We start from the raw sequence: 27,432 nt of genomic DNA, 5'->3' as shown, positions 1-27,432 counted from the left end.
TAAGGAACATAAAGTCTATAATTATAGCATTGCTTTGGCAGATACAACATCATAAAAATAAAATAAAGTTTATTTCTAACACTTCTTGCCAAAGTATGCCTAAAAAAAACTTTCACTTAAATTGATTAAATACAACCTTAAAAAAATGAAGGATTAAAAAAAAAAAAGGAACTTACTGTAACTCTTCAGAACTGAACAATAAAAAAAAATGGTAAAAGAATCTTACAAGTGACACAAACTTATGAGCATACACAGGCACCTTTTATATTACACATGGGATGGCTATTTGTGAAAACCTAAATATTTTCTCAAGTTGGTTAACACTGTCTTTGAAATGTTTTTAGTTAGAAGATCAGCTAAGTTTTCCTTGGCATTTATGTATTGCAATTTAATCGCGTCTTGTTCAGTATAGTCACATATGAAGTGATGCTTGATGCCCATGTGCTTACTGCATTCAGATGTAGTTTGGTTTTTTTCCAATGAACATAGCTGCTTGGTTATCTACTTTTATAACTGAGGGCAATGGGATAAACTTCAACAGTCCCCTTATCCATAAAAATTCCTTTGTAGGAAGGCCAGCAGCAACATGCTGACGATAAAGCAACAGTAGACTGCTTCTTACTGCACCAAGATATTGCAGCATCACCTAAGATCGGAACATATCCAGTGGAGGACTTTTTGTCGACCTCGTCAGCACCCTAGTCAGCATCAGAGAATGTTTCAAGGGCTCTTACTGTCTTTCTGAATGTAAAAGATAGATGTTTGGTCTCTTTAAGATAGCCGAAAAGATGTTTAACACTTCTCCAGTGAAATTCAGATGGCCTCTCATTAAACTGGCTCATATAGGTTGCACTAAATGCAATATCAGGACATGTTCCTCAAGCAAGGTATAATAGGCTACCTATGGCTTGCCTATATGGAATTTGGTCACTTTCTGCTTTTATATCTCTCCACTCTTCATCATCTAGCGTTTGGTGTTTTACAGTGGGATCTACGGGTGTTGATGCTCCCCTGACTGATTCTAATTTGAATTTTTCCAGAATTTCTTCTATGTAAGCTGTTTGATCTAATGTTAAGGTGCCATCAGTATGCTTCTGGATCCTCATAGATAGTATTTCATTTGCTTCACCAAGGTCTCTCGCTTTGAATCTTTGCACAGCTTTATGCTTAAATGTGGTTATTTCCTCTAGGGTCCCAATAATTAACATGTCATCTACATGGATACCAAGATATAATGCTTTGTTTGGATGGTAATAAATGCATAGATCAATGAATTGTCTTCCTGATTGCTTTAAGCCATAATCATAAGCTTTTCTTTAAATGGCACACTAGATGCTTTTTACCTTGCTCTTAAGGTCCTTCAGGTTGTGCCATATATATGTCTTTCTTGAGTAAGCCATTTAGATAGACAGCAGTGATGTCCATTTGATGAATTTCCATTTGTAACTCAACAGCAAGGGCTAGAAGAATTCTTATAGATTTTATCTTTAAAATAGTGAGAAAGTTTCTGAAAAATCTCTACCAGGGACTTGTGAGTAGGCTTTAGCTACTAATCAAGCTTTAAATTTGATTATTTCTCCTTCTGCATTGTGTTTTTCTTTAAATACCCACTTGCATCCTATGGGTTTGATGCCAGCTTGCTTTGGAACCAGTTCCCATGTCTGGTTTTCGTACAAATTAGACAATTCTTCCTTCATGGCTTCTTTACACATCTTTGCATTTGGTGAATTCATTGCTTCTTTTACACTTGTTGAGTTCTTACAGATTTTGATGCTATGTTGACCTTCACAAACAGCTTTATAATACTGGATTCTTATAGTAAGTCTTAGGTCTCCTTTCACTATTGCTTTTCCTGATTCCAATAGGGTCTTCCTTACTACTCTCAGAATCTTCCAGGAATGCTGATTCTGTGTCTTTAATTTCTTCTGCTTTGTCATTTAATGGGGTATCAACATCTTCGACTCCTTGGTGGTGCAAATGATGGGTACTTCTAATGGAACAACATTTACTTCACTGTTGGAATTGTACTCATGATTTAAGTTAAAGCTCACTTCATTTTCCTTCTTTGCTTGAGGAGCTGTCTGGCTCCTCCTCAGTGGAAAAATAGTCTCATCAAATTTACCATTTCTGCTCACTAAAAACTTATCTTCCTCTGTATTCCATAGTTTGTATCCTTTCACACCTTCGAGATATCCTATAAAGACACATTCTTGGGCACGCTTCCCTAGCTTTCCTTTCTATAGCATTTTATCAATTTGAGCAAATGCTAGACAGCCAAATATTCTCAGGTGACTAATTTGCACAGGCTTTTTTTTAGTCCAGAGTTCTTCAGGTATGTTTCCTTCTGTAGCTTTTGATGGACATCTGTTGCGCAAATAACAGGCAGTAGTCACAGTATCTGCCCACAATTCTTGTGGGATGTTGAAATCTAGGAGAAGATATCTAATCATATCAAATAGAGTATGGTTCATTTTTTCTGCAACTCCATTTTGTTGTGGTGTCCAGGAAACTGTGAGTTGTCTTGTTATTCCACTTTTAGTTAGGAAATCATCAAATTCATTGTTGACATATTCCCCTACATTGTCGCTTTGTAGAGTAGTAATTTTGAGTCCATGGAAATTTTCAACATTTGTTTTATATTCCATGAATTTTTCAACGACTTGATCTTTAGATTTCATAGTTTCAACCACAGCATACCTTGAGTAGTCATCAACGAGGTAACGACATATTTTGATTTACCTTTTGTTGTTGGTGTGATAGGTTTAATAACATCCGTATGTATCAACTGATGTAATCTAGTTGAACGCTCGGCTTTTTCCTTGGGAAATGGAGTCTTCTTCAACCACAGCATACATTGAGTAGTCATCAGCAAGGTAACGACATACTTTGATCTACCTTTTGATGTTGGTGTGATAGGTCCAGTTACATCCATATGTATCAACTGAAGTAATCTAGTTGAATGTTCAGCTTTTTCCTTAGGAAATGGAGTCTTCTTCATTTTCCCCAAAACACATATTGAGCAAACAGTCCCCTTTTCTTGGATTTCTTCACACATCATATTCGAATCATACCTTTTCGTAAGTTTCTTATCCTCCACGAAGGCATCCCTCCCCTTAGGCAGATAGCCCTAGTGTGCTTTGCCATAATTAAATAAACCAAACCATAAGTTTCTTAACTGCATGTTATAAATATAATAAATCACTTTCCTAGAGAAGCTCAAATGAAGCTTTAATCAACTCAAATTGCACATAAAACAATTCTTACATTGTAAAAACAATATTTAAACTAACAATGACTGTTGCAATTCAATGTAGTATAATTTTAGTGCTGCCAACAATATTAAATATTATACCACATTCACCCCTCCCAAAGATTATTAATAAGTTACATAGTCTGCCAGATAAGAAGGCTGATGCCTCTGCCTTTTCGGATGCAAGGATTCACTCTCATGCAAGTTATCATTTAAAGTATTTTCAAAATCTTCATGTCTGCTAGAGTACGGTAAATCACTGCTTTGGGGATCCTCTTCTGTCGATTTTCTTACAGTTTTTGATACGGGTTCAGGAGCTTCAGTGGCCAGACCTTTGTTCTCTTGAGCAAAAGAATCTGAAAGTTATTGGTTTTCGTCCAACCCGATATCATGGGCATGCATGAGAGTATCTCCTCTGGGTGCTGAATTTCGTATTGGAATGTTGGTTTCATGACCATCTGGAAGTTTAACGCAAGCGTAATCTGGGTTAGCCTCCACTTCCTCACTTCCTGCACAGTAGGCTCATATTTATGAGCTCGTGTATGGTTCTTCATTAATACTGTTCCGGGTTGTGTTAACCATGTAGGTAAAGAACGTGCATTATATGATCTTCTAGCATGGATGAACATACGTTCATGTGGTGTGGCATTTGTTGCTGCACATAAGAGTGACTAAATTGAATGCAAAACAGAATGCCTTCCCAACGTTCGATAGACATATTCTTTGATTTTGATGCCAGCTGGATGGTTTTCCATATGATTCCATTATACCTCTCTACTTGGCCATTTCCTCGAGGATTATATGCAGTTGTGCGACTTGTTGCTATACCATGTGAAGTTAAGAAGCATTTTAATTCATGAGACATAAATGAAGATCCTCTATCAGAATGTATGTAGGCTGGCATCCCCAAAATTGAGAAAATATTTTTCAGGTGAGCAATAACAGTAGCAGATGACATATCAGGGCTAGGTATTGCAAAACGGAATCTTGAAAACTCGTCCACAATAGTAAGAAGGAAATGGTTTCTGGAAGCCGTAGGCAAAGGACGTTTGAAATCTAGATTTAGTCTTTCAAAAGGTGCAGTTGCTTTAGTTGAGTGTCCTTCAGATCTATAGAAACGAGGTTTTACTTTACTGCAGCATACACATGAATTAACATTTCTTCTAGTGAGAAAAGCAAATTTTTAGATCTTACCCAGTGATACATTCGAGTAATTCAGGGATGACAAAGTTCATCATGTAGTGCCTTTAGATCTATTTGTGGTTTTATAGCTGCATTTATTCTTGATAAAGTGTCTGCAATTTCATTTTTATTTCCAGGGCGATATATAATATCAAATTTGAAACAAGCAAGTTCTAACCGTCAACACATAATTTTCTCATTTTTAATTTTACTGGAGTGCTGTTGATCAACATAAATGCCAAGGATCTTTGATCGGTAAAAAATTCAAAGTGTCTTCCAATTAGATAGTGTCTCCAGTTTCGTAAAGATTCAACAAAAGCATGTACAGGGGTTGGACAAAAATATGGAAACACCTTTAAAAAAACATGTTTCCTTGCTTAATATGGTGTAGGAAACCCGTTGGCATCCAAAACAGCTTGCAGTCTTCTCGGAATGGCTAAATGCAGTTCTTGTATGTTTGCCAAAGGAATATTATACCATTCTTCCTGGAAAACGGTGGCAAGTTCAGATAACGATGTTGGCGGTGGATAACGAGAATGCACTTTCCATTCTAATGTAGACCACAAAGGTTCGATAATATTCAGGTCTGGTGACTGTAGTGGCCAGGGGAGATGGGACAACTCATCCTCGTGCTCAGAAAACCAGTCCTGGACAATGTGAGCTGTGTGAACAGGGGCTTTGTCGTCTTGGAAGACACCATCACCATCGGGGAAAGTTTGTACCATGGGATGAACTTGATCGGCCAAAATGTTCACATATGTCTTGGCAGTCATGTGCCCTGACACAGTTATCATGGGGCTAGCAGAGAACCATGATATGGCTGCCCAAACCATAACAGAACCCCCGCCATGTTTCACTCTTGGCAACAAGCAGTCTGTATTATAGGCTTGAGATGGCGTTCTCCAGACTTAAACTCGGCCAGAAGTGGGAAACAATGTGAAAGAAGACTCGTAAGACCATATTACTCGCTTCCACTGCTCTATAGTCCAGGCCTTTATGACTTAAACACCACCTTTTCCTGTTACGGGCATTAGCATCACTGATGAGTGGCTTCTCAATTGCAGCATGGCCAGATATTCCCTGTTTATGAAGCTCCCTTCTAATTGTTTTGGTACTCACAGGGTTCGGTAACACAACATTCATTTCAGCAGTAACTTTTGCAGCTGTGGTCTTCTTATTTTTCATCACAATTGCCCTTAATGATCGTCTGTCACGATCACTCAGGACACACTTTCGTCTGCGCTGTGATTTAGCAGATGATGTTTTTCCGCTTTTCAAATGTGCGGAATAAATCTTCGATACAGTACCTCTTGAAACACTAAACACCTCGGCTACCTTGCTTACGGAAGCACCTACCATACGTGCTCCAAAAATTTGCCCACGTTCGAAGTCTGTTAACTCTGACATAATGCAATGACAACCTCACATAACAGTACTCCGACAACAACTGAACTGTTTAGCACATTTACGAAGTTGTGTAGGGGGTGTCAGTAGTAAAAAATGCCAGCGCCACCTACATATTTCATTAAAATCAATCTTTCTTTTCAAACATGCATTTCACAAGGTGTTTCCATATTTTTGTCCATCCACTGTACTTCTTTTTCAATAGAAGAATGTTTTCATTCAGAAGAGTTTAATGTTCTTGAGAAAAAAGTTATAGGACGACCAGTTTGACCCAGGGTTCCTCCTATTGCAAATTCAGAAGCATCAATTTCAACTCTGAATGGTGTATTATCCTCAATTGCAGCTAAAGAAGCTTTGTATATATATCTCTTAAGGGAACTGAAGGCTTTCCAGCATCTGTACCAAGGGGAAAAGGTCCTCTAGTCAAAAGAGGGTGAATATTTTCAGGAAAATTAGGAATCCAACGGCAATAATGAGTAAACATTCCCATTGCTCGCTGTAGAAATCCTACATCTTTAGGAATCAGTAAATCCATTAGCGGTTTCAGTCTATCAGGATCAGGTTTTATTATATTATTAGCTATATAGTAGCCTAACAGTTTTACAGATTTCGTGGAAAATGTGCATTTTTCCTCATTCAGGGTTAGGTTATACTTCTTAGCAGCAGCCATAAATCTCTCCAAGTTATTATTATGCTCAACTTCATTCTTGCCACATATAGTTACATCATCAAGGTAGTGAAAGGTTCCTGATAATTCTTCATTTGAAATAATTTCATCAATTGCCCTTTGGAAAGAAGCAACTCCATTTGTTACACCGAATGGAACACGTAGAAATTGATAGAGTTTACCGTCAGCTTCAAACGCAGTACAGTCAAAAGTCGTTAATCCGGACTCGTAGGGACTTCAGCGATTCCGGATTATCGACTTTTCCGGATTATAGATCATCAGTTTAAATCTGGTAAGATGGCATGCAGAAATTACAGAATTAAAAATATGAAACCGTAATTTATGAAATAAAGAACAATTATGATCTAAAGGGTATCAAAATTTACAAAAAGAAAAAGCTTAATATTTATTTGTTTACTTTATTAAACATTTCTTTCAATGTAAGTTGTTTAAGTTACTTCGTTTCATGTGATAATACTTTCTCTTTAATTCTATTAAACAGACATAATTTCTTGTTTAGTTACAAAGTTCTGCTGTTCAAGTCCTATAATTGCTGTGTCAAGAATACCCACTAATTTGTCAATCGAAATTTTTTCGTTTTCAATAACCTCTGTTACTTTCTTCACTATCGGAAGCGAATTATAATGACGAGGAACTTGTTTTAAATCATATCAAAGACGGAGTACATCGAGATGAAATACTACATTTTGTAAGGAATTATAAGCCAAATAAAATAAAAACATCTACCCTGAAGATAAGGATAGTGCTGACAGATCAACTTCCAATTCATTGTGCGCCGCGCCGTTCCTCCTGCCGAGCAGCGTGAAATTGATAAACAGATTTCGGATTTCGAAACATACTTTCTCTTTAGATCCTGTACGTATTAACAAATATATATCGGAAATTCTATTTGATATAAATGAAAGTTCAAGCTTACTTTTATAAAATTGCTCTAACAGTCTGCAAAAAATAATAAGCCGGATCCAATTCGAAGATTAAGGAACAACGTAATCTGCAACATTAACTGACTTAGATAATTTTAGCTTAGCTTACACCATCCGTTATACATTAAACGCGCATGCGTAAACGTTTTATGAGCATGCGCACAAGCATATTCGCAGCCGTAAAGGTCTTACGCGCGCACGTAAACGCCTATGCGCATGCGTGTCAACGCGACGCATGCGCAGAAAGTTTGTAGATTATAGGTGTCCGAATTAACGACTTTTGATTGTATAGTGTTTGTCTGATTCTTTGATTTGAAACTGATGATCAATTGTACTAAATGTTTTATATTTTGATACTTGTGAAATCAACTCTTCAATTTTGGAAAGAGGGTAAGCATCAAGCATAGTGAATTTGCTTATAGTCTGTGAATAATCTATTAATATTCTGGGTCTATGATGTTCTCCTTTCACAACAAAAGCTTGTGCACGCCAAGGAGAATTACTTGGTTCAATTACACCTTCTTTAAGTAATTTACATACTTTTGTAGCTATGAATGTTCTACCTTCTTCAGTTTGGCATCTTGACTTTGTAACAATAGGTCTACAATCAGCCATTAAATTAGAGAACAATGACGCAGGGGCTACAAGAGCAGTTGCTAATGGACATATTCTAAGAGGTGGTCCACCTTTAAATTCTATCTCAACAGAAGAATGATCTTTTAATAAATCATGCTCGATAAGAAAGTCTGCACAGAGGATTTTTATAATTAATACCTCTATATTAGTGTATACATGGTTTTGCAATTTGATATTAACTAAGCCCATAATATCTGAGCTTAGAGAAGAGTTAGGCATGGTTATTCTGCTAAAATATGGTTTTACTTTAATTCTACCTCTTTTTACAAAACACTGATTTATAAAACTTAGTGAACTACTGTTATCAATTAGAGCATTCAACTGAACACCATTTACTAGGACTTTAGTTATTGATCTTTCAAGACAGTGAGGAAGCATTGAAGTTGATGCTAGTGTATAATCTGCGGCTGTGGGTTTAGTAGTACTTCATGCAAGTTTGGATTTGCATACCTTTTGGTAATGGCCCTTTTTACCACATCCTTGACATATTGCATCCTTAGCTGGGCAAATACTTCATAAATGAAGGTCTCTGCCACAAAAGAAACATTTTCTGAATTGAATAGGACCAACTACTGCCAATTATTCACTATTGTCATTTTTGTTCTCACACTGTTCAACAGCAGCTACTGGTGCTGATGAAGATATTAATTATGAGGCAGAATGATGTTCAGCAAGCTCTAAGGCTCTAGCTTGATCATAAGCTTTTTCTAACAAAATACTGGCATTTTCTAATAACCGTTCTCGAATGTATGGGTTCTTCAAACCTCAGATGAATGCATCTCTACTATACTCATGTTTATATTCTTCTGCAGTAACAGACTTAAATTCACAATCATTGCTCAACTGTTTTAATTTTGTAAATATTCATTTACAGTCTCATCCGTTTGTTGAAATCTGGATGCTAAACAGCGACGGGCAAATATTTCATTTCTTTTAGCAATGTACAATGTATCCAGAACATAAATTGCATTATCATAGGATTGTGAATCATTAATATATTGATAAACATTTGCAGATACAAAATTACATAACAGCTGTAGTTTTCTTTCTTCAGTTGCCTCCATCACTTGTGTGAGAAAATTTGAAAAAGTTCTTTTCCAGTGTTTCCATTTAGATTCTGCTCCAACACAGGCATAGTCAGCATCAAATCTTTCTGGTTTCAATAGATTTTCCATTTTGGGAAAAAAAAAAATTGATTAAATTGTTATAAATATAATAAATCACTTTCCTAGAGAAACTCAAATGAAGCTTTAATCATCTAAAACTGCACATAAAACAATTGTAAGATCAATATTTAAACTAACAATGACTGTTGCCATTCAATGTAGTATAATTTTAGTGCTGCCAACAATATTAAATATTATACCACACTGCATCATTTTGGAAATGTTCTAATTTTCGATGTATAATTTCTTCATGTTTAGAAAGGTATATTTTGTGTGTTTGTTTCTCTTCAATTTTGTATAATCTTCCATACCTATGTGCAGTGAGAATCTTGCTGTCTTGGATCTTTTATGATTGCTTTGCCCCTCTCAAAGGAAACGGTCATTCCCATTTCTTCTATTCTTCCCACTGAAAGAAGGTTACCATCAAGCTTAGGGACATGCAGAAAATTTGCTAGATGAATAGCATCTTTTCCACATTCTCTGACAGGATTCAATATAATGTCTTCCATGCTAGAAACTTCATTTTTTTTTTTTTTTTTATTTTCAGAATCTCAACTTGTGATTTCACTGAAGCTAAATTCATAAATTTCTACTCTTGAGAACAAACACACATGTTCGGTGGCTCCGCTATCGAGGTACCAATCACAGACAAGTTTCCCACCGCAAGAATCAGCAAACAATGCTTGATATACTTCATTAGAAACCATTTTTGCATGTGGGGTGTTAACAGCAGAGCAATTTTTGGCAATATGACTCGACTCCCCACAAGAAAATGCTGTTTCTGTAATGGCTGCATAGTTTTAGTTCTGTACTTATCTCGAGTTTTGAGGGCTTTCTCTCCTATGACCTGCAACTCCTGTTTTCACTTCTGTGTAGCGCAGTAACTTTTTCTCTTCAATGATGCGACGCGATTTTACGATTTGAGTTGTCAACATATCTTCTTCACGTTCTAAATTGAGGATAAGGCCTTCGTACTTCTTGGGCAAACACATTAACATAACAAGGTCAACTTCTCTGTCCGCAAGTCCATGTCTGGGAAGCACTTCTGCAGAGAACCCAGTAAATGTAAACATCACCAACTTTGGCGATAATAGTTCAAACCTGGTAACCTAGCCGATTCATCCCATTTGCTTGTTCGAAGGTTGTCATTGTTTGCATTTGGAGACTTATATTCTTCTTCTCTTATTATTATTTTTTCTGAATTTTTTAACAGCAAATAGTAGATAGAAATATTTTCGTATAATTAAAGAAGTTTTCGTCGATAGATGCTGGTTCTCGGCTCGTCAGTTCGGGATCAAAGGAAGAAAATATGGTGGGAGGGGTGAATGCTAATTTGCAACACAGTTGTTCACATTGTGTTCTTAATTATTAATAGCTGTAAGCACGCAGAACCATGAGGTTTCCAACCCCTAAAATAATTTGTTTTCGTAGGCCGCAAAAATGTGCATGTGCATTTTAAATAAGTAATTGTGAAACATATTATGACAGGTATTTGTTTCAACATAAAATGCTTTAAGCTGTATGCAAGTAACTTGAAAAAAAAAAATACTGAAAATTATGTAAAATGGATGTACTAAATGTCATGCATTCATTAATTTATTACATGGGCATGGCTCTTACCGAAATGCATCAATCAACAGGCAAAGTACTTAAAAATGAAAAGACACTTGTAATAGAAATATTAGTATTCTGTATGAATTAGAGAAAATATAATAAAGTATAAAAAATAAAAAATAAGTATAATGTAAACGTAAGTATAAGAATACTAATTTTTATTTTTTAAATGAATTTTTACTTCCCATTATGTTTAATATATTGTTTTCTGTGCTAAGTTGAATTTAATACAAATTTATTTTTGTATATCATGTTTAACCGGTTACTTTTACATTTACATGCTTATTATCTGTGAATTTTTACTACCATTGTCTGCTAACTTGAATTTACATACACTAAAAATCACGTTTATGGCTCTGCGAGTAAAAATGCAACGGCGCCAACGGGTTCTTTCCCGAAGTGCCAACGGGTTCTCTGCGGATGAAAACCCCGTGTCTGCAAGACGATACCTTTTGGTGAAGGTCCATCAGTCGACTTAAATAAGAACTGATGCTTTCTCCTGGTTTTAAAGTTACAGTAAAAAATTCCTTTAAAAGTTGTAGAGAATGCAAGAGTCCGAATTTTGTATGGTTGTCTTTTAAAGTATCCCACGCTTCTTTTGCTCTTTCACAGTCAGCGTTGTCATCTAAGAACTGGTCTTCAACCACTAAGAATATGAAGGTTAAGGCTTTCTCATTAATTTTCTTTTCGTCATTCTTTAATTCAACGCCATAAATTGGATCATTTGCTTCCCAACAATTTTTTGAACTAAAATAGTTCATGCTCGTATTTTCCAAGCATTGTAATTATCTCCGTTGAATTTCTGAATCTTAATTTCTTCCATCGGATTGCTTTCAACGTGTTAGGCTTAGCTTCAACAGCGCTGTGGATGTTGCTTCATTTTCTTTCAGAAAAATCAAAATTTCTTCTTCATTTCTGCCAAATAAACTTCTTCAGAGCATATCGTGCTAATAACGTGATAGAAATCACTTAAATGGCAGATATATTTTTTGAAATATAGTAGAAAGAAATAAGTAAACCTAAAATGTACGTAACACATTCATTTACTTGACTAACTAACTGTTGCCGTTCAGCAAAAAACAAAAAAAAAAAAAAAAAAAAAAAAGCTATACATGAATATTCAGGAACATAGAGTCTATAAATATAGCATTGCTTTGGCAGATACAACATCATAAAAATAAAAAAAAAAAGTTTATTTCTAACATTATTTATCTAAATATTATTATTCTATCATTAATATTTATCTAAGTTTATTTTTAGTCATGTTGTTACTGGGGAAGGAGCGATGTAGCAGTTCCCTGTAAAATATTATCTTTGTTGTTGCGAAGTTTAGTTTCTGTAGGTTGGCAACAAGAAAAATGTAAATAAAAAAAGGGTTTGCTGCTGTAACCCTGACGTCTTCTTTTATTATTGTGAACTAAAGTATACTTAATTCATTCTGGAATTATCATATAAGGTATTAGGTAAAAATATATTTACGGATGCCCCTTGGTGATAATTGGAGATTTTTGGCGGTACATGGACGCTGAGTTTGTGCAATTCTTTGGCTTGCTGTTTTACCTTTGTGTAGTGCCGACTTTTGCACCCAAAATCGCCGTTACACAAATCCAAAATAACAAGTAAAAGAATTGCATAAACTCAGTATCCATGTAAACATCGACCTATTTTCACTTAAAAAAACATCAGAGAATTGCATAAACTAGGCATTGCACATTCCCTTGACTTTGTTCATGTACACATCACTTAAGAAGTCAAAAGAGCAGCCAACAAAAAATATATAATCTCAATAAACTACATTTTAAATCAAACAATGAAATAAAAACATAAAAATGGAAATTGATCTTAACACTACACAAAGGAAATATCCTGTTACCTTATTTACAAATTTCCCTGTCTTCAGTCAAACAAAATTCCTTAAGAGCATCCAAAAACTTCCTAAAATTATCTGAACTAGAATCTGTATACTGGTGTTTGCCACAAAAATAAAGAGTAAAAAATATCCTCCGTAGTACTGGTATTGTCCGATGTTTGACCATACTCATTTCCTTCCTATAAAAAGAACACTTAATAATGACTGTTAAGTAAACTTTTATATACACACCAGCCAATTAATGCTTTTTTCCCCTTTCGTTTCAAATCATACAGAAACCTCAAATTAATGTTACCACATTCAACCATTTTACTGTGTAAACCACAAAATAATGTACTTCTTATCCGAAATCTGGCATGCACTTTCCAAATCTTTTTCCATCATTCAAATTGACCACAATCACACAACCAATTACATCATAATAGGATTTCCATAGCATTCAACTACTCAGATTACCATAAATGAAAGAACTTGGCGATAAATGAAGCAACTTAGTGATAATCCAAGGGGCACCCTTAAATCTACTCTAACCAGTTATTAAATTATCTGGTGTGTTGATTGAGCATAGTACAAAAGATTTACAATATAATATACACTGAAGACAAAATATTATTTGTGATATTCTTTAAGTAATTTAATGCAATTTCTGTGCATCGCAAAAATAATCAGGCATTTAATGCCTTTAATAAATATGAGGAAAATAAGTCACTAGAACCAAGAAAAATTCAAGTCTCTCGTATCTGACATCTAATTTTGCAGGTATCTTAGAATTTTATATTCATTTCATAAAATAATGTAAAAATGATTACACATAGTATAATAATGACATGACAAATGAACTTCAGTTTCAGCAAGGGCAAATGCCATAATATTTTAGACCTCTGAAAAAAAGATTTTTTGCAGATATTATCTCCACAACATAAATTATTCATCCTCACCGAAGTGCTAAATTCGCTTTAGTAAGCAAATAATATTATATTAAAATGCTTAGAATCTTTAATCTAATCGATTTTTGAGAAATAAGCTGAATTTCCTGAATTTTCACAAATATAGAACATTTTCCTTGCCACTCATTCAAACACACAGTAGCTTGGATATGTTTTAATATTCTTTTAATTAATTCAGATGTATTCCATATTATTAATAATGTGTTGCTGCAAATCTGGCACATTTAGTGTTTGATTATTTTTATAATTATGAAAATACAGTTTTAAAATTCACAAAACAGCTGTGAACTTCGACTGCTAGCAACCAAGAGATAAAAATTGTTGAATATTTGTAATTCAGCTGACATTCATATTCTGGCGAATGGGCTGGATATATGGGAATTTTCATGAATTTTTCCCTGTGAATACGAGTCAGTTTCTATTTAAACCTCTGAAATATTTTTTGTATTATCTCTACACTATAAAGTATCCTTCATGAAGGCATCCATATAGGCAGATAGCCTTGGGCTGCTTTGCTATAATCTAAAAAATATGATTTGTCTACTTTCATTCTAAATCTTGTGATGTTTTGATTGATGTTTTATTTCATCAGAAATTGTGTTAATTACTTTAAATTAACCATTTCAGCAACTTCTGTATTAGATTTTCTTTTTAAAAATTTTGGCATGATTTTAGAAACCTAAATATGTCTGATGGTTTTTAGTAAGACATTGGATTTGTAGACGATGACCTCTGAAAGTGTTTTCTATAACATAAATAAACTTTGTACATTTCCTCTTCAAGACCACCATCTACATTGGTTTGGTTTGTGTGTTCAGGCAAAACCTCGAGGGCTATCTGCCTAAGGGAGAGATGCCTTCGTAGCCGACTTTCTCACAGAAACTGGCTCGAGTACATGTTAAACATGGGGAAAACCACAAAAACACCCATGCAGCCAGCCCATTCGCAGGATTCAGACCAAACTACCAGTGTTCAGAGACTTTACCACTTGGCCGCTAGTGGGCCCATCTACATAAGAAGCCCAAATCGCATGAAACTGTTGGTGGTTGTCTAGTTAGAGTAGATTTAAGGGTGCCTCTTAGATTATCATCAAGTTATTGTTTCATTTATGGTAAACTGAGTAGTTGAATGTTATGGAAACCCTATTATGACGTGTCATATTCTTGATAAGAAGTACGTTGGTATTTTGTGGTTTACACGGTAAAATTGCTGAATGTGGTAAGATTAATTAGGAGTTTCTGTATGATTTGAAACAAAAGGGAAAAAAGCATTAATTGACTGGTGTGTAAATGAAGGCTTACTTAGTAGCCATTATAAGTGTCCTGTTTGTAGGAAGGAAATGCATATGGTCGAACATTGGAGGATATCGACACTACGGGAGATATTTTTTACTCTTATTTTTGTGAATTTATGTGGCAACACCAGTATACAGATTCTAGTTCAGATAATACAGTCAAAAGTCATTAATTCGGACACCCATAATCCGGAATGATCTATAATCCAGACCTCAAAGCTACAAACTCGCATGCGCGTAAGACCTTTACGGCTGCGAATATGCGTGTGCGCAAAATACATTTTCGCATGTGCGTTTAATGTATAACGGACGGTATAAGCTAAGCTAAAATTATCTAATTCAGTTAATGTTGCAGATTGCGTTGTTCTTTAATCTTCGAATTGGATCCGGCTTATTTTTTGCAGACTGTTAGAGCAATTTTATAAAAGTAAGCTTGAACTTTCGATTATGTCAAATAGAATTTCTGATATATATTTACTAATATGTAAAGAATCTACAAAGCGAAAGTATGTTTCGAAGTCCATTAAACAAAAAGTGGAATTGCTGCAAAAAATGGATAAAGGCATATAATTTGTTTATCTAAACTTTAATGTGTGTTTATCTTTAACGCCACGGTGCACAATGAATTGGAAGTTGATCTGTCAGCACTATCCTTATCTTCAGGGCAGACGTTTTTATTTTATTTGGCTTATAATTCCTTACTAAATGTAGTATTTCATCTCAATGTACTCCGTCTTTGATATGATTTAAATCAAATTCCTCGTCATTATAATTCTCTGCCGATATCGAAGAAAGTGACAGAGGTTATTGAAAACAAAAAAATTTCGATTGACAAATTAGTCGGTAGACACAACAATTATAGGACTTGAACACCGGAACTTTGTAACTGAACAAGAAATTATGTCTGTTTATAGAATTAAAGAGAATGTATTATCACATAAAAAATGAAGCAACTTAAACAACTTGCATTGAAAGAAATGTTTAATAAAGTAAACAAATAAATATTAAACTTTTTTTTGTAAATTTTGATACCCTTTAGATCATAATTGTTCTTTATTTCATAAATTACGGTTTCATATTTTTAATTTTATAATTTCTGCATGCTATCTTACCAGATTTAAACTGATGATCGATAATCTGGAATCGCCGAAGTCCCGACGAGTCCGGATTAACGACTTTTGACTGTATTAGGAAGTTTTTGGATGCTCTTAAGGAATTTTGTTTTACTGAAGACAGGGAAATTTATAAATAAGTTAAGTGGATATTTCCTTTGTGTAGTGCTAATATGACTTTCCTTTTTAATGTGTTTGATTTGAAATGTAGTTTATTGAGATTATATATTTTTTGTTGGCTGCTCTTTTGACTTTTTAAGTGAATATAGATCGATGTGTACATGTACAAAGGGAGTGCGCAATGCCTAGTTTATGCAATTCTCTGATGTTTTTTTAAGTGAAAATAGGTCGATGTGTACATGGATACCGAGTTTGTGCAATTCTTTGACTTGTTTTTTGGGTTTGTATAACGGTGATTTTTGGAACAAAAATTGCCACTTCCCAAAATTGCCAAAATAACAAGTCGAAGAATTGCACAAACTCGGTGTCCATGTATCGCCAAAAATCGCCAATTATCACCAAGGGGCACCTATAAATATATTTTTACCAGTTTTCTTAGAAAGGTCTCATTGCATCTGTAAATTTTGTGGCATTGAATAATTTCTGTTCAATATGCATGCTTTTTAAATGATAATGTGGATTTTTCAAGTTGTTATAATAAAAAGTGATATATTCTTCCAATATAAATTTGATAACAATAATGTGTATACTTCTTTCTTAAGTTATATAGATCATGTCAAAGCATGCAAGGCCCCATGCCTTCATGGAGGACATTTTAAGAGAAACTAGCTCATATTTTCTTTATACATGAAAAAACTATGTAGGTTTTCTTGCAGTCAGCTCGTTCACTGGGATGTGAATCAGTCGAACTCTCAGTATTAAGCGATTTTTGCCACTGGGGTACTAATGGTGTGCAAATGTATTCTGTTTAAGAAATTAGAGCAGAAATGAATTTTGATTTTCTTATATCATAAGGGTCTGGTACATTTCTTATAATAATAAAATTATTAGAAATATTGGTGAAAAGACTTGTAAATATTTTGGTCGTGTTGGTTGCAATTTAATCCCCTTCATGTGATATTAGGATGTAATTTACGTAATAACACAGTCAGTATTGAAATTTATGAACACATGAGGATTACGGAGATGTTAGAAAAATTCAAACTTCATTAAAAACCTTCTGTTCTACGTCTGTGCTGTAATTCAACATTGAACAAAATGCCTCTCACTAATATACCAATCTCTAGGCAGAAAATTATAGTCAATGCAATAAATTTCAAAATTCACCGGATAAATTTGCCATACAATGAAAATAATTTTTCAGTATACATCAATCATTATTTGAATTAATGTTAAACTTTACTTATGAATACCTAAACAATATTTTGTGCTTAACGTAAAATTTTCCCCCTAAATTTATATGATAAAAAGAGATAAATGTATGTCAAATACACTCATGTCCAAAATTATGTTTACATGCATAAATTCACGGATTTCTCAGAGACTATGACTTATAATTTAATGAATTTTCGTGGAATCATACATAACATGATGACACATAAATGCAAAAGAAAAAATTGAAGATCACCTCATATGATATAAAATTGTAGCATGAAACAATAAAAATGGTAATAAAGTGTGGCAAAGAGAGTTAAGAAAAAAAGGAATGATTCAGGAAAAGAATTAAGTCTTACGAATTCAATATGGAATATGATCTCTCCTGACTTGTACACACATATCACAACGTGTTTTAAGGCTGGAAATAACGTTGTTAACCACAGTTTGGGGAATTAATCTCCACTCTTCCAGCAATGCCGTCTTCAGAGCATTTACATCTCTAGGAGGAGGATGTATACGTGCAATTGCTCTTCCAAGGTAGTCCCATAAGTTCTCTATCGGATTAAGGTCAGGAGAGTTTGGTGGCCAAGGTATTCGCTTAATGTCTTCACTTTCAGGAATTCATCAACGAGGTTTGCTCGATGTGGACGGGCATTATCATCCATAAATAAAAAGTCAGGTCCATATGCACCCCTGAAAAGTCTTACATAAGGATCTAAGACCTCATCTCGATATATCTGGTCTGTCACAGATCCACTGCTGAACACGTGTAGGGGCGTACGCCCATCGATCATTATTCCACCCCATACCATCACACCTCCACTACCGAAACGGTCATGTTCCACAATGTTCGAGGGATCATTTCGTGTTCCTGACTCCCTCCAGATGTAAACACGTTTAGAATCACCAATTAAACTAAACCGCGACCCATCAGTAAAGAGAACATGGGACCATTGATGTTCAGTCCAGTTTTGATGTTCTTTACACCAATTAAAGCGATCCCTCTTTTTCTGTGAAGACAGTAAAACACATACCCTTGGCTTTCTGGCATAAAGGCCTTTTTCATTAAGCCTTCTGTATATTGTTTGCCGTGATGCAACAGTTCCAGTGGCGGCTGCAAGCTCTGAACTTAACTGGCGAGCAGTAGCCTTTCTGTTACGACGGGCAGTTAATGCCAGATACCGATCTTTCAGAAGCAGTTGTCATTCCTTTCCGACCTTGCCCAGGCCTCCTTACAACACTTCCATCATTTTGAAACTGTTTCCATAGCTTGGAGACTGTCTGTCTTGAAATATTCAGACATGTAGCTGTTTCTATGATTGACTGCCCTGCTTCTAAACGGCCGATAATTCGCCACTTTACAGATTCTTCCAAATGATACTTCGAAGCCATAACAAACCGCTTTGAGTCCCTACACACTGAAATCAAACGCTATGTTGCAGAAATTTACTCAACTATTCAGTTTGCGCAAAGCTCTTGATTCACTCTTGGATGACGTAACGCCTAGATTTGCATATCACAAACCGTTTGATTACTTTTGATTGGATAATGCTTGGTTTTCACACATTTCCTGCAAATACGGATCACATTGATTCGATATTTCATTGAATATCATCATTTTTGGGTATGTAAAGATAATTTTGGACATGAGTGTACTTCTTTACTTACATAATTAAAATAGAATAAAGTCTAAAATGTATACATATTTAAAATAAATACTCCATTTTGCAGAGTAACATTTAAAAAATAATTACGTGACTAAAATAATCCTGAATAATTGTTTATAAGCCTATGGTTTATTCATGGAGGTAGGAAAGGGAGGAGGGGCCAACCCGCGCTAAAAGTGAAGCACTGCTTTGAAGCTTGGGTCACCAGATGGGGTGTTCTTTGTTTACATTCAGAAGCTCGCTTGACAAGATTCTGATAGTATTTCGACACACAGTTCCATAGAAATCGAAAAAGGGACACTTTCGCATGAAAGAAACATTTATAGTGTGATGGATAACAGCAATTTGTATAGTTTAGTGACATTTACTCAAAAATCACATCTTGGTTATTTTTCGATAACTAACAACTGCGATTTTGATTATGAATTTTTTTTATAAAATTCTAAGCTGTTGCACTACAAAAATATAGATTTTAAGAAAAATGTTATGCTTAAAGAATACTTATAATTTAAAAATAATACTTATAATTTTCATTCAAATTATATTCATATATATTTTTTATGTAAAACTTTCGAGCGTATGCTAAATTAGTGTAAATTACTTTACACGAAAAATATAGTGAATGCACAAAAAGTAAAGATTTGCACATACCGGAAATGAAAAATAGGAAATATGTATGGGTATTTATGCATTTGTTTGCAAAAAGCATGTATCTGCCTTTGACAAATACTTAAATATTCATTAAATTATTTATAAATGTATTTGAAATGAAGAATTTATTCACTTATAAACAACTGTGAAAGTACTGTGAAGAAATCTAATTTATAATGATTATAAATGTTATCTAAATATATAATAATCTTAATATTGAATTGTAAACATAAATTGAAATCCTGTTGACAAATACGTTATAAAACTATTTAAGCAAGAATTGTTCGTATTGGAAAGCAATCTGTTAAAAGGTATTGTAAAGCAAATGCTATGAGATGCGCACTTAAGAACGCAATAAAGAGTTTTGGAATATGTATTGTTGAAATGAAGGTTAAAAAAAAATCTGATAAGTATAATTAAAAGAATTATTCCCCTTACATTTTATAATAACTCAGTTACAAGTTTTAAATAATACTTAAAAAAAAAAAAAACTTATTTTATTCCCTTTCAGAAATGTTCAGAGAAAGTCAAGTACTATTTAAAATATTTCGCTAATTCCTAATAATTCTCTAATTTAAAATGAATCGAATAGAGCATTAATTATAAATTGACTTACATTTTTCGATTTAAAAGATGCCTCAGAAGCCAAAAAATCATGTCATATTTAAGAAAGTATTTTAGGAAGAAGCTGTATAAATAGAAAAGAAATAATGCATAATTTTAATATTAATAATACAATAAACTTTGATCTTAATTTTTGTACCTTAACCGAATAAAATCGAATTACCTTAATTTTTTTTTCTAATGTAATTAACGAAAACTTGTGAAAATATTTCATTCAAATTAAACCATTCTGAGAAAACTGTCCTGTGAAAAGTATCGCATTTAATTCCGTTCAGAATGAAATGTTGTTTAAAAATATGTTGTTTTCACATACTTAGGACTCTGAAGTGTTGTAGAAAAAGAAAATAAATACATTTATATGTATATTTACGATGTAATTACAAAATATTTATAGCCGAACGCGTCAAATCCCATAGAACTCAATGGTAAATGACCCAATGTTTTGGTCACCACGTAGGGATCGCCGGTGCTTCAGAGCAGGGTACGGGAGAAACTTGTTTAGGGCGACTCCATCTTACTTCCTACCTCCATGGGTTTATTTGATTGTGACTCATTTGCAAAGTATTAAATCGTGTACTCGTTTGCACAATGTTGTGAACTTTGTGATTTCTTGGAAAATCAGAACTGCAAATGATATGTAATGTTGCTGAATATTATATTCATATTCATGAGAATATTTGGATTAGTTTCGCTATAATAATAAAGGGAGCGTGAAATTCTCAAGCATGTACATTTTCAGACATAAAAGATGAAACGCATAAATGTGATGATGCTTAGACACAAGAAAGATGTAATTCTATTGGGAAAACATCGCTGATGAACTTACTCTTTTCTGGATTCTAAAAGAGCAGAGTATCTGCAAAACGAAATAAAAAGAAAGAAAAAAGCATAAAATGTGCGAAACACAATAAATTATGATGTGAAATAATAAGTACTTAAAACTATTTTACGGATTATTCTGAAGATTAAAGATACTGGTTCTGCTGAAGTAGATATGTCTTTTGAAAACTATTTAGTACTTACCTAGAGATAAAAAGAAAAAATGGAATTGAATACTATAGAGCATGTTTGGGCATGAGTGCAAAGAACATGCTGTTTAATAAATGAAGGTAACACACAAAACGTTAAAAATGTACCATTGGGCATAATATAAAATCTGAAAACTTCATTTTGCAGAGTTTTTAGAATTTTTATTTATTTATTTTGGTTTAGCCAAACGTTAACAAGTGTGTTATTTTTGAAATCTTCTGTTTGAGTTCGATCACCGAAAATTATTATCAATTGCTCTTTTTCTTCACGAGATAAAATTTCAGGTTCATTTGAACGAAATGGATTTCTAATCCAAAATTTTTTTTTCATAATCATCGGGGAAATACATGTTGAAATTATTTATCAATGAAAAATTATGATTTTTAATGTCAGATGCTAATTCTTCTTTTATTTCCAAATTATTTTCAGTTAGAAAACTTTCTAAAAGTGGTAGAAAGCTTAAAGTATTATTATTCAATTCTTTGATATTTAGCTCGAGTTTTCTTTATCAATGCATTTATTTTATCTCTAATGGTAAACAAATTAACACTTTCTCCTTGTAATCCTAAATTTAATTCTTTTAACTTTAAAAAATATCTGCTAAACATGCCAACCACTCTGTTAATTATAGTTATTATTTAGTGAATAAAACAATAATTGTTACACAATATTTTTCTTTATCAATCCATTTATTTTATCTCTAATGGTAAACAAATTAACACTTTGTCCTTGTAATCCTAAATTTAATTCTTTTAACTTTAAAAAATATCAGCTAAAAAAACTAAATGTGCCAACCACTCTGTTAATTATCGGTATTATTGTTTAGTGAAATTCACTAAATAAACAATTTTGCAATTCAAATTTTGAATCACAGAGGAAAATTTGAATTTCTGATCGAAGTTCGAAAAGACGATTTAAAACTTTGCCTCCTGATAACAATCTTTCTTCAGAATGTAATAAAAACCCATCTCTTGCCATAAAATCATAAATATTCTTGAATTTAATGCTCGGCTTTTAATAAAATAATTTTCGCAGCTTGATTCAAAAAGATTTTCAGGTGTTGGGGGATTGTTTTGGCTAGTAAAGCTTTGAATGGAGCAGTGAGTAAACTTAGTTCCAGGTGTGACTTTCATTATTTAAGAAATAACATCGGAATGTTTTCCTGTTAAAGCCCGAGCTCCGTTACTGCATATGGCAGTGCTTTTATTCCAAGATATTAATCTGGACGTCCATAATCCGGAATGATCTATAATCCGAACCTCAAAGCTACAAACTTTCTGGGCATGCGTAAACGCATAATGCGTTTACACATTGGCGTGATACCTTTATGCGTGCGCATAATATGTTTACGCATACATGTTTAATGTATAACGGTCGGTATAAGCTAAGCTAAAATTATCTATTTCAGTTGATTGTTGATGATTGCGTTGTTCCTTAATCTTCAAATTGGATGCGGCTTATTATTTTTTGCAGACCGTAAGAACAATTTTATAAAAGTAAACTTGAACTTTTGATTATGTCAAATAGAATTTCCGATGCTGGAACTCCCAAAAAATCTACAAAACGAAAGTATGTTTCGATGTCCGTCAAACTAAAAATGGAATTGCTGCAAAAAATGGATAAAGACATGAAGAAGGTGACAGAGGGGTTAGTGAAAATGAAAAAATTTCAATTGACAAGTTAGTCGGTATTCTCGGCACAGCAATTACGGGACTTGAACAGCGGAACTTTGTAACTGAATGAGAAGGTATGTCTGTTTATAGAATTAAAGAGAAAGTATTATCACATAAAACGAAGCAACTTAAACAACTTACATTGAAAGAAATGTTTAATAAAGTAAACAAATAAATATTAAGCTTTTTTTTTTTTGTAAATTTTGATACCCTTTAGATCATAATTGTTCTTTATTTCCTAAATTACGGTTTCATATTTTTAGTTTTAGAATTTCTGCATGCCATCTTACGAGATTTAAACTGATCTATAATCTGGAAAAATCGATAATCCGGAATCGCCGAAGTCCCGACGAGTTAACGACTTTTGACTGTATTGACATTGAACAAAGCTCAGATCGCATAAATTTACAAATTTTGAGAAAAAAATTAAAGGATGTTGGGGTTGTTTAATTTTTGAGTTAATTTTTAATAGTTAAAAATACTTTGCTTCATTTTGTACCACTAGTGGTACGCGCAGCGCCAGTTGAAAACCGCTGTATTAAACTAACTTCACTAATGCAAGGCAATTAGAAACTTTTTATTAACCGAAGAAAATATTTTGGTACTTTCTGATTAGCTGCAGCCTCAAGCCTAATAAATTAAAGAAAAAACTACATGCAATTGAACATTAACGAATGAGGGACTAGAGATGTTGGTGTACTGAGCAGGACTAAATCTACATAAACTTTTGACTTTTAAACAACAGCCTATTTTTGATCGATAATATAAACTTATCCACAATGCTAACATAAGATTAACACAGATTATATGTGTTAATATACTCATATTATGGGATGGTGCTTGTTGCATAGAAATTGCAATTCGCGATACACAGTTATGAATTAAAATGAGAATAATAATATGAATAACAGGTATATTTTCCCCTAGGATATGCTTTTATCAATGGTATTTTATAGTAGCGTAGATTTGCTAAAGTCCTATAAATTAGTTTTACTTATTCTAAGGAGTATATTCCATAATATGTTTTTTTTTTTTTTTTTTGCCACAGTGGTTTTTTTTCATCGCTTTTCCAGAGACATGTTAAGTGGATGGCGGAACTGGCAACCGCCAGAGGCCCGGAGCTCCAAAGCTGCCCCATGAACATAGTGGTCTGTCAGAGATGTATTATCCTGAAACGATATAATTTTCAATTATGTTTAAAACTTCTGTGAATGGATTTTGCCGTTATGTTTAACTGCATGCAGAAATAGGATTCGAACATGTGAACATCTTGATTTTCTTTGTAAAGACCATTTTATTTTATTTACTTATTTCTTTTATATTTCCCCCCTTTTAATTCTACTTTCAGAGGCCGCTTGTTCGATTCTTTAGACTGGGCATGTGCACAAGTTGCAGGATAAATAAAATCTGTGTATGATTAACAGTGTGATAGACATAATGCCCCTGCCTGCCTAAGAATGAATATGTCCACCATTCATGATTCATAATACTTGTTCCATTTGCCATGTACTTCTTAATCAGTAGCATCAGAATGTCTGCTGATCCATTGTTTACTGTGAACATATTTTCGAGGAAGGCAATAATTCTTCTGAGACGCATCATTGCAGACAAGCATCTGTTTCAGACAACTTCCTGAATTTAATGAAAATAATTTCATCTATTCATACTTAAAAAATTATGAAAAGATAGCATTACAAAATAACAGTGAATAAGTGGAGAATAAATTGTGCTGGCAAAGACAAACAATGAGTATGATGCTCCAGCATGCAAAATTATGAATAGCAATGTAAGAAACCAGTCGCCGAGTGGTAAAGTCCCTGAACACTGGTAGTTCCGTCCGAGGTTTGAATCCTGCAAACAGGCAGGCTGCATGGGTGTTTTTGTGGGTTTTCCCCATGTGTAACATGTTAATACAAGGCAATTTCTCCTAGAAAGTCCTCCACGAAGGCATCCCTACCTTCCATGTAGTGCCTTAGGGTGGAACACGTAAATAATAATAATAATAATGTAAGGAACCAAAATTCATGTAAGTGGAATGGTTCCAAACATGCTGAATCTTCTACCTCCGAACATGCAAATCCTTTGGGTTACCAGGTTTGAGCTATTATTGCCATTTTTGGCGGTGTTTACATTTACCAGGTTCTTTCCAGAAGTGCTTCCATTTATTTAAGTTGAACCAAACACCTGTTAAATTTCAGTAATCAATTCTAATTCTGTTCTTTATAATGTGATCTGTTTATTAATATAACTTTGATGACTATACTAAAGTTGTATATGAGATTTTGTTTGTAATTTAGATGAGCTAAATTAGGTTAATAGCTGAAAATAAAGATTTTTTTTCCTTTGTGAGATTGCTGTGATAATTTTAATTAAATTAAAATAAGATATGGAAATAAATAATACTTGTTTTTTATATGAAATTGGAATTAAAATTGCCATCTGCCTGTACATTGGCCTAGATATCTTGCCCTCATTGTAAAGTAACATACACTATTGAATGTAATATGTACAAACATATTAGAAAGTTTCACCCAGAAAAAGAAGTTAAAAGGTTTTGTAATCAAATATGGGGTGTCTTTGCACATACCCTATTTGACAGCATATAAGACGCACTTTTTTTCCTAAATTTGGTCTCAAAAAAGTTAACTGCGTCTTATACGTGAAGGTAATTGCATTCAATAATTGTTTATTTGGCTTTTACGAAACGTGAGAACTAAAAGAAACCATGCCATTGAAACTTTTTTTCCTTGTGTGTGCCTGTCTAAATAAGGGTGCGTCTTATATGCCAGTGCATCTTATAAGCTGTCAAATACGGTAAATTCAAAAGAATGAAGGAATTATTAGGTCATATAGATTCAGATCATACTGATATCAAATTGGAGTACAAAAACAAAGTATGTAGCTCTAAAACTGAATTTGAACACTAGAAGGAAAAGATGGAACAAAAAACAAGATCTTTTTTTATTATTTCATCTGCTAAAAGGGCAGTAAAAAATGGAACTCCGTCATATAACTAGTGCCATAGAATTGGGCAAAGTAAAATTAATGAGTCGAGAAAATATAATATTAAAGTAGCTGGCTCTATTGAAAGTGGTATTACTTGCCCAGCAGACATAGAAATTTTTAAAAAAAGTAGATGAGATAAAAGTGGAGTGTCAATCTGTGCTTGTCGATCATAAAACAGAAATGGGGAAATTGCTTCCCTCAAAGACAAACACCATTTATATGTCTCTCCAGGAACCATTCACTAGCAACGTATAAATGAAATTTTAGTTTATGATGTGAGACATATATGTATAAACTGCACAATTTTGGTACTATAGTCAAAAGTCGTTAATTCGGCCACCGATAATCCGGAATGATCTATAATCCGGACCTCAAAGCTAAAAACTTTCTGCGCATGCGCTGTGTTGCCACATGCGCACAGGTGTTTTACGCATGCGCGTAAGACCTTGACTACTGCGCATATGCATGTGCGCAAGTGCAGAATACGTCTTCGCCTGCGCGTTTAATGTATAATGGACGGTGTAAGCTAAAATTATCTAATTATCTATTTCAGTTGATGTTAATGATTGCGTTGTTCCTTAATCTTCGAATTGGATCCCGCTTATTATTTTTTGCAGACTGTAAGAGCAAATTTATAAAAGTAAACTTGAACTTTCGATTATGTCAAATAGAATTTCCGATGCTGGAACTTCCAAAGGATCTACAAAACGAAAGTATGTTTTGATGTCCAACAAACAAAAAGTGGAATTGCTGCAAAAAAATGGATAAAGACATGAAGAATGTGACAGAGAGGTTAGTGAAAACGAAAAAATTTCGATTGACAAGTTAGTCGGTATTCTCGGCACAGCAATTAACAGGACTTGAACAGCGGAACTTTGTAACTGAACAAGAAATTATGTCTGTTTATAGAATTAAAGAGAAAGTATTATCACATAAAACGAAGCAACTTAAACAACATACATTGAAAGAAATGTTTAATAAAGTAAACAAATAAATATTAAGCTTTTTTTTTTTTTTTTTGGTAAATTTTGATACCCTTTAGATCATAATTGTTCTTTATTTCATAAATTACGGTTTCATATTTTTGATTTTAGAATTTCTGCATGCCATCTTACGTGATTTAAACTGATGATCTATAATCCGGAAAAATCGATAATCCGGAATCGCTGAAGTCCCGACGAGTCCGGATTAACGACTTTTGACTGTACTAATCTACTACTGATATTACACACTTCTGTTATGGTACTTTCAGTTTGTTCAAACAAATTTCAAATTAATATTTTAAATAAATGTTTAATTACTGTTTAAAAAAAATATAAATATTTTTAAAATAATATATACAAAATTTAATATTTTTA

At 33.7% G+C, this 27,432-nt stretch overlaps 1 protein-coding gene and 1 pseudogene across 4 annotated transcripts in view; one reads left to right on the top strand and one right to left on the bottom strand.

The window, feature by feature from the left end:
• LOC146992905 (uncharacterized) overlaps nucleotides 1-27,432 on the top strand; it is a 154,497-nt gene that overhangs the window by 27,509 nt on the left and 99,556 nt on the right. For 2 of the 4 annotated variants that reach the window (XM_085809596.1, XM_085809593.1), the window contains exon 2: nucleotides 16,090-16,227. The exons of the other annotated variants lie outside the window; for them this stretch is intronic. In XM_085809596.1, the coding sequence (XP_085665722.1) occupies nucleotides 16,177-16,227 (51 nt within the window). In that variant the 5' untranslated portion in view covers nucleotides 16,090-16,176. The remainder of the gene's footprint in view (nucleotides 1-16,089; nucleotides 16,228-27,432) is intronic. 4 annotated transcript variants of the gene reach the window in all.
• On the bottom strand, nucleotides 3,541-9,758 carry LOC146992906 (uncharacterized; annotated as a pseudogene).

The sequence above is a fragment of the Stegodyphus dumicola genome, chromosome X2 (assembly GCF_044657685.1).
Source record: "Stegodyphus dumicola isolate Sdum_Otavi_A_Nest chromosome X2, ASM4465768v1".
Classification (NCBI taxonomy): domain Eukaryota; kingdom Metazoa; phylum Arthropoda; class Arachnida; order Araneae; family Eresidae; genus Stegodyphus; species Stegodyphus dumicola.
Note: the sequence above shows the minus strand (reverse complement) of the source record. Positions and strands in the feature narration are given on the sequence as shown.